This window comes from Balaenoptera physalus, assembly GCF_965194825.1.
Source record: "Balaenoptera physalus genome assembly, chromosome: 1".
NCBI classification, from domain to species: Eukaryota; Metazoa; Chordata; class Mammalia; order Artiodactyla; family Balaenopteridae; genus Balaenoptera; species Balaenoptera physalus.
In genome coordinates this window covers 154,337,756-154,353,456 of record NC_138882.1, presented here as the reverse complement: position 1 = coordinate 154,353,456, position 15,701 = coordinate 154,337,756, and the positions used below count along the sequence as shown (strand labels likewise).

The window sequence follows — 15,701 nt, the reverse complement described above, 5'->3', positions numbered from 1 at the left end:
CCCTTTGTTCATGATTACCCGGCCCATACCTTTCGCCATCCGTCCGGCCACCCATCTATTTATCGATCCATCCAAAATCTCTTCTACTTCATCTTTAACCACCAATGTCTTATCAATCCTCCAAAGCTTCCTCCCTCTGTGAAGCCTTCCTTGTTGCCTTCCTAGTCAGAAGTCATCTTCTTCCTCCAAACCCACTAGTTAATGGTTTTTACAATGTATGGTATCTTTTCCTATAGTTATTTTGTATCATCTACCACGGTGTATTGAACAGTGAGCTCCTTGAGGGCAGAGGCCGTCTCACACTAACTGTATAGTAGCCGCAGGACCCGATTTATTGATGTTTACATAGGAGATTAATAAATATTTGCTGAATACTGACTGATTAAAAGACTTGGGAGTCAAAAATCTTTGCTGAAACCTTCTCTACTTACCCCAAACTCAGTGGCAAAAAACAACATTCAGGAAGGATTTCTTAAAGGAATGTTCATACATTTCTTCAGTTACTATAAAGTCCGTCCTTTAAACTGGACTATCAGAAAAATGTATTGCTTGGGCCTTTGGAGAGATGCTTTCACTACATTGTGTTCTGGCCTTATGACTTTAAATTACAGAAAGTTGTAAGAAGCTGTCACACATGACTTGCTATTTCTATTACAGCTACTGGATATAGTTGAGGATAGTATTCACCATACTGTGCAGCTTCCTCTTGAAGGGGAACCACAGGAAACATCGCTCTAAGGTCTTTGCGCTTGAAAACTCTGGACACCTTTTGAGAGACTGTAACATCAGCTTTTATCTGATGTTACAGAGTCAAACTTGTAAACAATCATATTTTCCTTTGTTTTAGCTCAAGAGAGGCATATAACAAATTCTGTGGCAAATGTACAGAACCCAGTCACATGCATTTGGTGCCTGTGCTGGATTTGGTGCCTGTGCTGTCAACATATTAATCTTACCCTTGGCTTTATCTTCCTTTATTTGACCCTGTCCTGATTTCTATACCTTTTCTTTTGTTTCTTAATCCATTTGAATTGCATGTATTTATGTAAGTTACTTGAAACTCATTTTGGAAAAAATAAGTAGATACATAAATTTGCAAAATAGCAGAAATTTTTGTTGTCATTTCTTTGTTTTTCCTTCAGAATAGTCTTATAGACTTTCACCTTATCATGGCCAAGGACCAGATCAAAACACATTCCCAGATTTTACTGATTTTACTCCAATACTTACCACACAGCAAAAGGCAGGAATTTTCCTATAACCAAGGTGATTTAACTATTCAATATTTCATTTTTCTAAAGGATTTGAAATACTAGAGATAATAAAAATAATAAAACCACTCTTGTTTCTCAATGCAATTACATGGGTTAGGATTTCTGGTTAGAACGGGAGGCGGTGTGACTGTGAAAAGTCAGGTGACCTGGCTTCTAGTCCAGATTATATGTCCAACCAGTTTGGTGACCACAGGCAAACTGTATAATCTCTCTGGGTCTCAGTTTCTTCAGAGGTTGCACAATACCAGCTTTTCCCAAAGAGTCGTTTGTTATACACTAGTGTGCTGAAATATGTTAATTGGTGCTCCATGAAAAAAAGGACAAAAAAGTCTGGATAGGACTGAATTAAATTAAGATAAACAGAAGATAAATAGTTTCTCAATGGTGGGACTTACAAGAGCATTTAATGTGACTCTCTGGGGGAGAGGACAGAGCACATAGCATGTGTTTCTGGGAGCACATCAATGGACAAATGCAAATAATGACTAGCTGCAAAGTATGACTTGTCCTTTCTCCCCCTGCCTCCCATCCTCGCACATGTTTACAGCTGGAACATACACACTGAGGTATGCTAAAAGATATTTATGGGGTTTTCTATGAGAGGACAAGTTTTATCTACATTTGGAAAGAGGGAAAATTTTAACCCAGGGTAAATAAGGTAAATCATCAGAAGAAAGTACGTATGTTACCAAGCTCTAGATCCAGAACATGCAGTTATTTGTATACACTTGACATTTAGCAAGTATATGTTGAAGATATACTATTAAGAGAAAGAGAGAGAACATTTGTGAAATAGAGCATGAGAGAGTGAAAGTCCTAATTTTTAAAACTATATTTCTTGAAACAGCTTAAAAGTATAGTGACAAATCTCTCATCTAAACTTTTGTGAAACTCTGCATACATGATTCCTATAGTCACATACAATGGTATATGGCCTTGTTTGGGGATGGAATAAGCAAAAGAGCATGAGCTTGGTATGTAGGCATAAAGACCTAGGTGAGGATTTCAGCTGTTCCCATTTTTATGTGTGACTTCTCAATGAGCTTCAGTTTTCTCACTTGTAAAGAGAAATCCCTGGACTTCCCTGGTGGCACAATGGTTAAGAATCTGCCTGCCAATGCAGGGGACACAGGTTCGAGCACTGGTCCAGGAAGATCCCACATGCCACGGAGCAACTAAGCCCGTGTGCCACAACTACTGAGCCTGCGCTCTATAGCCCATGAGCCACAACTACTGAGCCTGCACACCTAGAACCTGTGCTCCACAACAAGAGAAGCCACTGCAATGAGAAGCCCGCGCACTGCAATGAAGAGTAGCCCCTGCCTGCCGCAACTAGAGAAAGCCCATGCACAGCAACGAAGACCCAACACAGCCAAAAATAAATAAATAAAAATAATTAAAAAAAAAAAAAAGAGAAATCTCTTCCCTTGTAGCTTGTTTTAATGGTCAATGAGTAAGCATAGCTAAAGCAGGTAGCAGAGTAGTTGATACACAGAAGATGTTCAACAAAATATTTTCTACCTTCCATTACTGAGAGTCCTCAGCATGGACAGATACTAGAGTTTGTCAGGCATAGTATTTCGTACTTGTGTGATAGGCACTTGATAAGTGTTTGAACATGAATAAACTCTGATTTCCAAACAGTGTCTTGCACATCTGTCAAGACATCTCTCAAGACCTGGCTCAAATATCAGTTACTGCTGAGAAGGAAATATGACAGATGTACTTTCTGGAAGAGAGATTTGAGAAGAGAAGGCATATTAAGAGCAGGCAAATGACACTGACAGGTCTTTTCCTGAAATGCTCTTCACCTCCACTGCCTTCAAATCCTGCTAGAAATCCTGGTGATCTGTGATTTGGTCATACTACTTACTAACTGCATTTTTAGAAGTATTAGTCAATTAAAAATTTCACAGGTTTAAGAAGTTCATGGTGATGTTACCATATTTATAGAAATGAATGCTCATTGGGAATTCTTATTTTTTAGTGCCAGAATTGATTAGAAAAATGCATTTATTGTATTAATATCACTGATTAAGCTTCAAGTAACTATTATCTTCGATTTCTAGGTAACCCCAAATGTAGTTGGTCATTGAAATGCAAAAAATAGGTATTTAAAACTAGGCAGATAGTAGATTAATACGATGTAAATGACATATATTTAATATAGTTTATAATTTATTTGTATTAAATAATAAATACAAGATGTTATATTAAATGCAGTTTTACACATCTCTCAAGACCTGGCTCAAATATCAGTTCTTCTGTAGTGTTGACTGATTCCAAAAGCTGTGAAAGGTTTTTATTTTGCCCCTGAACTCTAATTATTTTGCTTTTATTTCTCTTATGTTATTTAGCATGTTTTTCCTTGATTTGCTGTTACTTGTAGACATGTTGTATCTTCCCTACAAGATGTAATCTCTCCTTGCAGGCAGAAAATGTCTTACTATCCTTTGTTTCTCTTTCAGTGCCTAGCATAGTTCTTGCTCAAAAATCATTTGCTGATGCTGGAGAGGGTGTAGAGAAAAGGGAACTCTCCTACACTGTTGGTGGGAATGTAAATTGGTGCAGCCATTATGGAGAACAGTATGGAGGTTTCTTAAAAAACTAAAACTAGAACTACCATATGATCCAGCAATCCTACTCCTGGGCAAATATCTGGAAAAGACGAAAACTCTAATTTGAAAAGATACACGCACCCCAATGCTCATAGCAGCACTATTTACAACAGCCAAGTCACGGAAGCTACCTAAGTGTCCATCAATAGATGAATGGATAAAAATATGTGCTGTATATATACAATGGAATATTACTCAGCCATAAAAAAGAATGAAATATTGCCATTTGCAGCAACATGGATAGACCTAAAGATGATCATACTAAGTGAAGTAAGTCAGACCAAGAAAGACAAATATTATGGTTACCAAAGGGGGTTAGAGGTGGGGAGGGATAAATTAGGAGTATGGGATTAACAGATATACCCTACTATGTATAAAATAAACAACAAGGATTTACTGTATAGCACAGGGAAGTATATTCGATGCCTTGTGAATACCTATAATGGAATAGAATTTGAAAAAGAATATATATATATCTATATCTATATACCTATATCTATATCTTTATATATATATATATGAATCACTTTGCTGTACACCTGAAACTAGCACAACATTGTAAACCAACTATACTTTAATTAAAAAAATTTGTTGAATAAGTTACGAGGTGGCATCCTCTGACCAAGAGTGATGACTAATGGAGTTTTCATCAGCCCAAGTTAGGGCCCTCCAGGTCTTTCTATCACTTGTTAGATGGCTTCCTCTTTTTATAAGTGAATCTTGCCATTAATCCCATGTCTAGAAGAAAGTTCTAAAAGCCCTTTTTTGTGAGTCATCCTAGGAAGTCATTTGACACCCCTTCTCTTTTTTCCCACTGCACTTTAGGTAAATCTCTATAATAACTTTTACATATAGTATGTAATTCTGTTTTTACAAGACTATGAACTCCTGGAGTAGAGGACCCACATCTGTATCCCTACTTCCTAACAGATTTTGGGCACACACTAAGTAGTCAAAAAAATACTTGCCAAATGAGTGAATGAAAAAATTCTCTATATTGTCACAGACATGACATGAACTCAGGGCAGAAAAAAATCAGCCAAGCTAAATGGATTTCTCACATATAGGGGCCCAGTGCAAGATGTTGCAGAAGTAACTCCCAGTGTCTTTTGGTGGGTAAAGTAAAGCCTGGGAAAAGGGGAGAAAATACAGTCTTTGTGTTTTTTGGGTGAGACAATATTTAGGAAGGATGGGAGTATTTGTCAGGCAAGGAAGGGGAGAGGAATTGAAAAGAATAGAAAACCATGAATCTAGTACAAGGTCAAATTTTCTAAGAGTTCAACACAACAGATCGGGAATGATTCTTCTAAAGAAAATTAGTCTTCCATACTAAAATGAATCTGGGAAAAGTGGAAAGAAGTAAGCTGTAGGACATATTAACATCCTTAGAATCAAATGCAATGGAAATAGACCTAGCATTTGAACAACTTTTCTAAAAATTATGCTCTACCTCACGTTCCTCTTCTTGTTCTTTGCGAATCTGTTCCAAACGAAACTGTTCTGCCATCTCTCTCTCATGAGCTTCCCTCTGTTGATAAAAGAGAAAGGAATCCAACACTTAATAAACACTGGCCTACTTTTTTAAAAAAAGAAAAGAAATAAAAAGAGAAAGAAAAAGAAAAGAAGAAAAGTTCATTTTCAGCATGGCCCAGAGGTACACTGTGGTAATGAAAGTGTTTCTCTCTGGAACAAAGATGGAAATAAAAGCAACAACAAAGCATATCTCTACGATCATGGTGGGTTCCTATTCAAACATTTAGGTAGCTCTGGGTAGTGTAGCATTCAAGATCCTTCAGACCTTTCTCTGGTCTTCCTTTCTGGTCTTTTCTGCCACCTCCCCTGTACCCAAATATGAAACTCTATTCACATCAGCCTCTATCTTGAACCCATGCTTTCTGGCCCCTTGCTGCTAGCATACATTATTTCCTCTCCTACCCCCCTTTCTCTATCCAGTTCAAATATACAATCTCTTCTATGAAACCCTCCCTAGTACATTCCCATTTCTTGGCTCTCCAAAAAAGCTGGAAAAAACTTTCCACTGAAAATCCTGTTCATTGAACTCTCACAGAACTCAGTGCTTCCCTTACAACATTTAGGATCCTTGCCTAAGTGCTCCAGCTATCTGTGCTCTTGACTGAATCTACTCTGCAGCACAATGTGAGCCTTCTTTTGAAGGCAGAAAGAGTGACTTATTCATTTTCCTTTCCTTCAGTGCCCAGTACAGGAGCAGGTGCTCAAGAAGCATTAAATAAGTCAGTGGTTCTCAACCCTGACTGCACATTAAAATCACCTGAAGAGCTTTTTAAACATTGCTAGATTTTACCATAGACTGATTAAAAACAAATGAAGTAAACATTAGGCCCATTTTTGCTTTCACTTTTCATGATTCTTAAAAAAATTTATCTTGTCAAAATGAACCATGCTTTAAGAACCAGAGATAGAATTATATTCTTTCTGTTAATTGAAACTAGCTTTCTCCACTGCAAACCCAACTCTCTTAGGTTTCAAAATGATTAAAGGGCTGGCATTTAAATAATGAAAGACTATTTAGGATTGAGTTCTTTATCCCAGAAGTCCCCTGACCAAACCTACCTTTGCTCTGTCAGCCTCAAGTGAAAGGCGATAGGCCTCGTCTTGTTCTCTCTTCACATTTTCTCTGGCTTCTCGTTCATCCTTAAAAGAAAGGAAAATATTCAAATGCATTTTACCACATTACTGTTTTTAAAGAAAAAAAAAATAATCCCCTTGTCTTACTCCTGTGTAAATTTATTATAATTAAACAAGGCACTTTTAAAATGTACAGTGTAAATAAGCTAACAAATAATTAAGTTGAGTAGCACAGCAGATGGTGAAAATAAGAATGTTTGAAGCCTAGGCTACCACTTACAAATTGTGTGACCTTGGGCAAGTTATTTAATCTCTTTAGGCCTCAGTTTCCTCAACTGTAAAAAAGAAATAACATTTGTCTCATAGGGTTGTGAGAATTCAACGCAATGATATATAAACTATCTAGCAAAGTACCTGACATTTAGTTCATTTTCACTGATTAGTTCCCTTCTCCTTTACGCCTGATTTTTCTAAGATAAACTTGGAAATTATCAGCATTGGGACTAAGGGCTGGGAGAGAGTAAAGGACTAGGAAGTAATCTGGTCAGCACAGAAAGAGGCTGAAAGCAAAATACCCTGCTTAACTTTAGTCCACATCACACCACTAAAGCTTGGTTATCAAATAAGTATTTCCCCACAACATTCACACTCATGAAGTGCGGATAAAGTAAAAGTTATCTAAGTTGAAGATCTTTTAGAATATTTTTAGTGTCTGAAGTGATTATGCCATCTGCCTACATTTAAATTGTGACTTCATATAAAATTAAAAGTTAATTCAATAACCAGAATTTCTTATTTGTTAAATTCTGGAGTATAGCCAATATACATGTCCTTAAATTTAATAAATATCCACACCTGTTGACATTAGAGTATAGGTTCCCTTTCTGGTCATTTTGCACAATAGGCTGAATCATACATAAGTTACCGATATTTGACTGGTTTTGACCTATAAAAATGGAAATTTCATATGGTTTAACTTAATTCTTTCTTTTTGTCTCCTCAGTTCAATATATGCTTGCTCAGGCTGAGTATATGCTCAGCACTGTCTTAGGTACTCCCTCTGATATCTATTCAAGCTGGCCTTCTCCCTGAAGCCTCATACTCCTTTTGGTTTCAATGATTCCATTAAGTCCACAATCTCTGGTATAAATAGTAGCATTTCATTGATTCCTAATCTTTCAAATAAAAAATTAGGAAAAATTACATGTTGCTGGCCTGAAGCTAACTGCTATACCATCTGTGATAAAAGAGTATGCCAGAGAAATTATATGTTGGGACAAAATATCAGGAACAATGTTTAACCTGAGAGACCACTTAGGCTGCAAAGTAGTCAGGACAATTTACGTGTCATGTAATATTACACATGACTAAAAACAGGTTTTAAAAACTCCTACTTGGAGACGTACTTAGCCATTAGTATTTTTATTTTAAAGAAACAGAAGCATATTCCTTTAAAGATATTTTCACTGATTCCAACTGGGTATTTCCTACTTTGGTCTATATACTACAGTTTTACTATAACCAGATACAATCAGCCTAATAGGACATATTCTGTATGTTTTTGTTTATATTTGCATTTGTATTTACTATGTAAACACCTTAGCCCACTCAATATACAAGCTTGTACAGACTGGACACTTGATAGTTCATTTGGCCATGGCTGATCTATAGTTGATGTATAATGTCTTCATTATTTTATGTCACCAAGGAGAGGTAATGAGGAGATTAGAAGACCTGTGTTCAACTCCTAGCCCTGCTAGTAGCAAGCTGTGTGTTCTTGGGTAAACACTGTCTCCCTTTTCAGTCATTTATTAAATTAAAGAATTGAATTTCTAAGGAATCTGTGCCTCTCTGAACAACCCTATCTTTCCAAATTTAGATATTCCTAATATTATCAGCAACCTATGGGAGTAATCTTATCTTTTTACATTTCAAGTAGGGAAATATTTAAGATGTTTAGGATTTTAACTGTAACATACTTTCCTGACTCCACCTTTTCAAATTAGTTTGGATTTCTCTTGTAACATTCTGTCCTTTCCCTTTAAAACATTTATCACAATTGTATCAATTATCATATGATTATTTATTTAATGTGAGAGTCCCCCATGACACTGTAAGCACCATAAAGGCAAGGACCTTGTCTATATTACATACCTCTGTATTCCAAGTGTTTCACACAATGCTTAGCTTTTGGGAGGTATTTACTAAGCATCTGTTGAATAAATGAACCATCTTTCCAGGCATAAAACATTGTCTAGAGTAAAAATTAAGGAGGAAAATGATATAGCTCATTCATAAAGTGGCCCCATCTGAGTCAATGAAATTGACTGGTTAGGCAGAAATGACCCGTTATGACACTATGTACACACACAAAGGGACCTTCTGAAAGCTACCACAGCTGGAAGCCCTCTCTAAGCACAAATACAGTTTGTAATAAAAGCATTCTAAGTAAACAGCTCTGTTTTAAAACAGACTGTTGCAGATACGAAAGGCCATTAAATACAGGGATCCCTGCCACAAAATGTGGCACCTGTTGTGAGAGGACTTCTTGAACCAGTTAACTTCCTTCCTTCCCTCCCCACTTCTCTCTCTTTTATTTCTCTTCCCTCCTTTCCTTCTCACAAATATTCACTAAGCACCAATTTTACTTTAGGCATCACACTAGTAGTGGGGTTACAGAGGCAGGGCACAGTTTACTAGAGTAAGACATAGATAATCATGCTTGGACCACCTTCATCATTATTTTATGGAGTCTACTGATTTTATTGTGAAGAGTTCAGTATTCAAGTTTTGCGTTACTTTCCTTTTGTTCCTTAAATAATGTCGCTGTCTCCATCTGGAAAACTTCTTGTTCTAATGGCTCTATCACTCAAAATCCTACCAGCTTTTCATATACTTTTATTTTTTTAAAATTTATTTATTTATTTATTTTTGGCTGTGTTGGGTCTTCGTTTCTGTGCAAGGGCTTTCTCTAGTTGTGGCAAGCGGGGGCCACTCTTCATCGCGGAGCGCGGGCCTCTCACTATCGCGGCCTCTCTTGTTGGGAGCACAGGCTCCAGACGCGCAGGCTCAGTAGTTGTGGGTCACAGGCCTAGTTGCTCCGCGGCATGTGGGATCTTCCCAGACCAGGGCTTGAACCCGTGTCCCCTGCATTGGCAGGCAGATTCTCAACCACTGCACCACCAGGGAAGCCCTTCATATACTTTTAGAAATATAAGAGATCAACATGTCCAACAAAGCCAGTATACAAATGGAGAAACTGAAATCATATGAGGGTAAATAATTTACAAAAGACCATTAAGTCAGTGGCAGAACTGAGATGTGAATCCAGATCTCCGACATTTTCCTCTCCTCTCTCCTGGCAATCTAATTGCTCTTTCCCTTATCCACAGCTCTCCCTGACCGTCACAGACAGAAGTGTGGCTCAGGATGAATTTTCCTAAACTCATCATGGTCATAGCTTCTTGCGTGTTTGGTAGTTGCTTGTGAATGGCTATTATTTCTTCTTTTCTGTCTTGTAGTTTTTATACCTGCCTCTCCAACTGTCCTATTCACAGTCATTTCTAATTTGGGGATTTAGAGAACTTTGCTGAGCCTTTCCCTCATATTATTCTGTATAATTAGACTTTTAAGAAAATTCCAGGTGCTGTGGTTAACAGTGCATGTATAAATTTGTTCTCATAAACTGTAGATGTGCCTCTTGGAACTTCTCCTGTGTCCTACAAATACTGTCCTTGCAGAGGTTCCCCCTGCTGCATCTTAGAGGACACATCAAAGTGATTAGAAATACTTTGTTGATTGTGTGGAGGTAGAACAGCTGGATGATCAGGTTCAGGAATAGTTTTCAGGTGCTGCCTGGGCTATGGCTTGGGCTACTTGGTATGAAAACACTCCTTGTTATAGTACAGTGAGAAGCTGGATTGCTCAGAACAAAGTGATAACCTCCACTGGAGCCTTTCATCTGTAGCATACTTGTTACTGCTCCCATGCTGCTTTATGCTACACTCATCTGTATACTTGTCTCACTACTCCCTACCAGAGCTGTAAGTTCCCAAAGGGAAAGGACTCTATATTTCTTATAGCATCTAGGCCACCATCTTACATATGGTAAGCACTCAATACATATTTGGTAAATGAATGAGTGGAATTATCAGTGCTCAAGTTTTATACCTGAAGTTCTGGAACCCCTAAGTATCCTTCAGACTAATAATTTTTTATTTAAGTGCATTTTTCCTATTCTGAGTAGTATAATGACTTGTTAAGAAGTGCTGGAACTAGTATTCAAACCTAGTCTTTCTCTCCCGAAAGCCTGTGCTTCTCTTCCACTGTGGCACTCTGGGTTGCTCAGTATAGTTTTACATCTCTGAAACAATGGCCATTGAATTAGATTTCTCTACAATCCATTAAAAATAATGTCCATTAAAAATAATGAAAACATCTTATGAGCTATCAAATGGTTCCTAAATGAGGAATTTAACCAGAAATGGGATTTAAGTGTAACTTGTTACTCCTCAGTAGCATTTAAAATTAGTAATCATCAGTTAATTCTCAAAGGGCTAATGCAAAGTTTCACATTATCAAATTGAAGCAAACTATAGTGGTTAGGCTTGTTTCAAATAATAACCAATTGCATACACAAGTATACACATACATATATACATATGGTATTTTTTGTTCTTCTGAATGCCTGGGTTAGAATGCACACACTGTTCTTTGCCTTAATAAGCAGGACCTTGAAAACAGGGAAATGGTCCTGGTCTGTCACTAAGGAGATATGGACCAAGATAATGTGAAATTCTTTCAATATAAATACTTAGATATCTCTAGATAAAATATAGCAAAAATGTTAAAAAGTATTACTCAGCATGTGAGAAAGAAAGAACAAAGAAAAATTCCTAGGTAACAGAAATAAAGAGGAAATTAAAAATCAGCACTGTAAATGGTGAGGTAATATGGAACCTGACAGGCAGATTATCCATCTTGGTAACCTAGAAGCCCAGTTGGAACAAGAAGATTTCATTTTGGACGCAAGCAAGGTAGGAAGCTGGAAAAGTTATCTGTGGGATAACTTTTGGCAACCTAATGTAAGTATAATTGGAGTCTGGAAATAGAGCGCAGGGAAGAGTGGGAGAAAAATTATTTTAAGAAATAATGGCTGGGGCTTCCCTGGTGGCGCAGTGGTTGAGAATCTGCCTGCCAATGCAGAGGACACGGGTTCAAGCCCTGGTCTGGGAAGATCCCACATGCCGCGGAGCAACTAGGCCTGTGAGCCACAACTACTGAGCCTGCGCGTCTGGAGCCTGTGCTCCGCAACAAGAGAGGCCAAGACAGTGAGAGGCCCGCGCACCGCGATGAAGAGTGGCCCCCGCTTGCCACAACTAGAGAAAGCCCTCACACAGAAACGAAGACCCAACACAGCCAAAAATAAATAAATTAAAAAAAAAAAAGAAAAGAAAAAATACAGCCATTTGCTTATGACTTAAAAAAAAAAAAAAAAAGAAATAATGGCCAACAATTTTTTGAATTTGATGAAAGCTATAAAGCCACAGACCCAAGAATGTAAATGAACATCAGGCAAAATACACATGAAGAAAGCTACACCAAGGCACATCATAACCAAATTGCATAAAATTAATATTAAAATGAAAAATGTTAAAATCAATCAGACAAAAGAAAAGACATAATAGGTACAGGGAAACAAAATGAGAATGCAATCAGACTTCTCATCCAAAACAGTGCAAATGAGAAAGACAGTGGAGCAACCTCTTTAAAGCACTGAAAGAAAAAGCAAATACAAAAAAAACAAAAAAACTTGTGAACTTAGAATTCTTTCTATACCCAGTAAAAAAATCTTCAAAATTGAAGGTGAAATAAAGACTTTTTCAAATATACAAAAGCTGAATTAACTACCAGCATGTGTACTACAGTAAAAGTTAAAGGAAGTCCTTTAAGGAGAAGGAAAATAATACCAGTCAGAAATCTGGATCTACCCAAAGGAATGAGGAGAACTGAAAATGGGAGCTTCATGGGTAAATTAATAGACATTTTTCCCCTTACTATTTAAATCTCTTTAAGAAACAATTGAGTGTATCTCAATGGCATTTTTTATAGAAATAAAAAATCCATTCTAAATTCATGGAAACTCAGGGACCATAAATAGTAAAAAAAAATCTTGAAAAAGGAGAACAAAGTTGGAGGACTCACATTTTCAAAACTTACTACAAAGTTACAGTAATCAAACCATTGTGGCACTGGCATAAGGATATATACCTAAACCAGTGCAACAGAACAGAGAGCCCAGAAATAAACTCTCATATATACAGTAAATTTATTTTCAACAAGGGTGCCAAGACCATTCAGTGGAGAAAGGGGAGTTTTTTCAACAAATGGTGCTGGGAAAGCTGGATATCCAGATGGAAAAGAACGAGGTTGGATCCTCACTTTACACCATATACAAAAACAGCAACTGAAAATGAATAAAAGATCTAAAATTAAAGAGTTAAAACTATAAAACTCTTAGAAGAAAACATAGGTAAAAATCTTCATGACTTTGGATTAGGCAATGATTTCTTTAGTATGATACAAAGCACAGGCATTAAAAAGTAAAAATAGATAAGTTAGGTTTCATCAAAATTAAAAAATTTTGTGTATCAAAGGACATAACCAAGAGAGTGAAAAGACAATCCACGGAATGGAAAATATTTGCAAAATTATATACCTGGTAAGAGTTTAATATCCAGAATTTCTACAACTCAACAACAACATAAAGAAAAAACAATCCAATCCAAAAATGAGAAAAGGCCTTGAATAGATGCTTCTCTAAAGAAGATATATAAATGGTCAATAAATACATGTTCATAGCAGCATTAATCACAATAGCCACAAGGTGGAAACAAGCCAAATACTCATCAATGGACGAACAGATAAACAAAATGTGGTATATACATACAATGGAATCCAGCCATAAGAAGGAACAAAGTTCTGATACATACTATAACACAGGTAAGCCTTAAAAGACATTATGCTAAGTAAAGAAGTCAGACACAAAAAGACAAATATTATATGTTTCCACTTACATGAGGTAGCCAGAATAGGCAGATTCAGAGAGACAGAAGGTACCTTAGAGGGGAGGGGGGAATGGAGACTTATTGCTTATTAGACCGGCTAGAATCTCCAGTCAGGTTCCGTGTTACTTCACCATTTACAGGGCTGATTTTTAATTTCCTCTTTATTTCTGGTACCTAGGAATTCTTCTTTGTTCCTTCTTTCTCACATGCTGAGTAATACTTTTAACATTTTTGCTATATTTTATCTACTATCTCTAAGTATTTATGTTGAAAGAATTTCACATTATCTGGAATAGAAGTGATGTGAACAGGCATCCCTGCCTCTTTCCTGATCTTAGTAGGAAAACATTCAGTCTTTCACCAGTAAGCAAAATATTGGCTTGTAGGTTTTTAAATAGATGCCCTTTATCATGTTGTACTCTATTCCTATTTTACTGAAAGTTTCTATCAGGAATGGATTAACTTTTGTTTAATGATTTTTCTGAATCCATTGAGATGACTGAATGGTGAATCACAATGACTGATTTTCAAATCTAAGGCAAGAAAAAGAAATAAAAGACATCAAGAATGAAAAGGAAGAAGAAAAACTCTCTTTACTCAGATAAAATGATTAGGGATCTGGAAAATCCTATGGATTCTACCAAAAAACTATTAGAATAGGTGATTTTGGTAAGGTTGCAGGATATAAAATTGATATACAATAAGCAACTGTATTTCTATACACTAACAAATAATCAGAACTTATAATTATTTTTAAATTTATTTATTTATTTATTTAATTTTGGCTGTGTTGGGTCTTCGTTTCTGTGCAAGGGCTTTCTCTAGTTGCGGCAAGCGGGGGCCACCCCTCCTCCCGGTGCGCGGGCCTCTCGCTATCGCGGCCTCTCTTGCTGCGGAGTGCAGGCTCCAGACGCGCAGGCTCAGTAGTTGTGGCGCACGGGCCCAGCCGCTCCGTGGCATGTGGGATTCTCCCAGACCACGGCACGAACTCGTGTCCCCTGCATTGGCAGGCAGACTCCCAAACACCGTGCCACCAGGGAAGCCCTATAATTATTTTTAAAAGCTATTATTTACTTATTTGTTTATTTATTTATTGGCTGCATCTGGTTGCAGCACGTGGGATCTTTGTGGAGGCATGTGGGATCTTTCATTGCAGCGCGGGCTCTCCATTGTGGTGCACGGGCTTCTCTCTAGTTGTGGTGTGTGTTTTCTCTTCTCTAGCTGTGGCACGCAGGCTCCAGGGCATGTGGGCTCTGTAGTTGTGGTGTGTGGGTTCCAGAGTGCGTGGGCTCTGTAGTTTGTGGCACGCAGGCTCTCTAGTTGAGGAGCATGAGCTCTGTAGTTGTGGTGTGTGGGCTTAGTTGCCCTGCAGCATGTGGGATCTTAGGTCCCTGACCAGGGATTGAACCAGCATCCCCTGCATTGGAAGGCGGATTCTTTACCACTGGACCACCAGGGAAGTCCCAGAACTTATAATTTTTAAGATGCCAGTTATAATATAGCATAAAATATATGAAATACTTGGGAGTAAATTTGAAAAAAGATGTACACTGAAAATTTCTAAAAGATTACTGAGAGAAATTAAAGAAGACCTGAGAGAAATTAAAGAAGACCTAAATAAACATGACATATATCCTTTTCATAGATTAAAAGAGTCAATTTTTATATGTCGATTTTCTCTAAATTAGATTCAATGCAATTCTAATAAAAATACCAGCAGTATTATTTTTCTTAGAAATTCACAAACTGATTATAAAATTCACATGGAAATGGACAGGACCTAGAATAGCCAAAACAACTATGAAAAGAAGAACTTCAGAGGACTTACACTACTTGATCTCAAGATTCATTATAAAGCTAAAGTAATTGTATGTGGTATTAGTGTAAGACACAGAAAAGAACAATGGAATAGAATGAAGTCTAGATATATACCTACGCATATACAATCAGCTGATTTTTGACAAAGATGCAAAAGCAATTCAGCAAATAGCGCTGGAACTACTGAATATCCGTTATCTCCCTTTACCTCCCGGAAAAAAACCAAAACAAAACAAAACAAAAATACCTTCAATCCTACTTTATACTATACATAAAATTTAACTCAAATGGATCATAGACCTAAGCATAATATCTAA

General features: G+C 37.2%; 1 protein-coding gene across 3 annotated transcripts in view; it reads right to left on the bottom strand.

Annotated features, from left to right (window-relative positions):
* The window catches only part of FAF1 (Fas associated factor 1), a 485,610-nt gene that overhangs the window by 58,006 nt on the left and 411,903 nt on the right, over nt 1–15,701 (bottom strand). For all 3 annotated transcript variants that reach the window (XM_082429645.1, XM_082429644.1, XM_082429646.1), the window contains 2 exons: nt 6,485–6,565; nt 5,343–5,420 (listed from right to left, as the gene is read on the bottom strand). In XM_082429645.1, the coding sequence (XP_082285771.1) occupies nt 5,343–5,420; nt 6,485–6,565 (159 nt within the window). The remainder of the gene's footprint in view (nt 1–5,342; nt 5,421–6,484; nt 6,566–15,701) is intronic.